The sequence below is a fragment of the Galeopterus variegatus genome, unplaced genomic scaffold, assembly GCF_000696425.1.
Source record: "Galeopterus variegatus unplaced genomic scaffold, G_variegatus-3.0.2 Scaffold1710, whole genome shotgun sequence".
In the NCBI taxonomy this organism is placed as follows: domain Eukaryota; kingdom Metazoa; phylum Chordata; class Mammalia; order Dermoptera; family Cynocephalidae; genus Galeopterus; species Galeopterus variegatus.
In genome coordinates, this window is record NW_007727821.1 from 338,749 (window position 1) to 339,899 (window position 1,151).

At 60.2% G+C, this 1,151-nt stretch overlaps 1 protein-coding gene across 1 annotated transcript in view; it reads left to right on the plus strand.

Moving 5' to 3' along the window:
• Nucleotides 1–1,151, plus strand: part of MPPED1 (metallophosphoesterase domain containing 1) — a gene marked incomplete at its 3' end in the record, with an annotated part of 27,775 nt that overhangs the window by 25,262 nt on the left and 1,362 nt on the right. Inside the window, exon 4 of the mRNA XM_008578535.1 lies at nucleotides 679–740. Within this exon, the coding sequence (XP_008576757.1) occupies nucleotides 679–740 (62 nt within the window). The remainder of the gene's footprint in view (nucleotides 1–678; nucleotides 741–1,151) is intronic.

Genomic DNA, 1,151 nt, shown 5'->3' on the forward strand with positions numbered 1-1,151 from the left:
ACACTGGACCTGAGCCTTGAGTTTGAGTCGGCGGGAAAGCGATAGAACGGCATGTGTGTACAGGTGCGTGGAGTTTCTGAGAAAGGGGACACGTGATCTTAGCTATCAACAGCTCCCCACCCCCGACGCACACAGAGAAAGGACTGGAAGGAAACATCCAGTCATATATTTGACACCTCCTGAGAACCCATTAGGTGCCAGGCATATCCCAGGCACTGGGGTGACAGTGGGGAGGGGAGGCAGGGCTCTGCTCGCATTGGTGACAGGGAGACAGTGGGCTGTGAGTTGGTCACTGTGTCCCCAGCAGGACAGGGCATGACTGAGTGAACTGGGTGGACTGTAGTAAATGGAGCCTCAAGGAGGGCAGGGCTGGGGTGAAGACCAGCGTGAGCCACCACTGTTGCCACCTGGGACCCAGGGATGATCAGAGGAGACTCAGGGAGCGTAGGCTGAGTTGGGGTCTCAAGGACGAGACCAGGAGCTGAGACCAGCAGGTGATCTGGATCTAATCAAGGGGTCCAGGTATTCCAGGTGGGCGTGTTGGCTGTCCCCTGAAGGCCAGGGGTCCCGGGGGCAGGAGGAGAGACTGAGCTCCCAGCAGCTCGCACCTCCCAGGACGCCGGCGACAGAGGCAGCAAATGACCCTGAGGCCCTGAAACCTCCCACATCTTCCCCAAGGCAAGAACACCAGGCCCGAATTCTGCTGCTGTCCCTGAGTGACAGCCATGCCTGCAAGAGCTGTAGCTCATGAGCTGGAGTTTGCAGGATGCTAGGAAGCTGGCTCTCTGTGACTAGCAGGTCACCCCCCGGCCAGGGGAAGCCCGCAGCCTCGCAGCCCTTGCTCCCACCCCCCAGCTCCTGCAGCCTCAGGATGCTGTGTGGCCCTCGGGATGGCTATCCAGACGCCACAGGGGGCTTTGTACTCGCCCCCCTGTCCTCGCCTCTGCTCTGTGGCACCTGACGCTGGATACCACCCTGTCAAATGTGGGATCCCCTCCCCCAGCTTCCTCCTCAGACCCTTTCTCCATCTCCTCCTTCTGTTCTTCATTCTCCTCCAGCCCCCTGAAGGGCCCCCCTCAGGGTTCAGCCTTGACCATTCCACCACCCTCTTCCAGACCTCCCAGCTCTCGCTCCTACCCGGACTGCAAAAC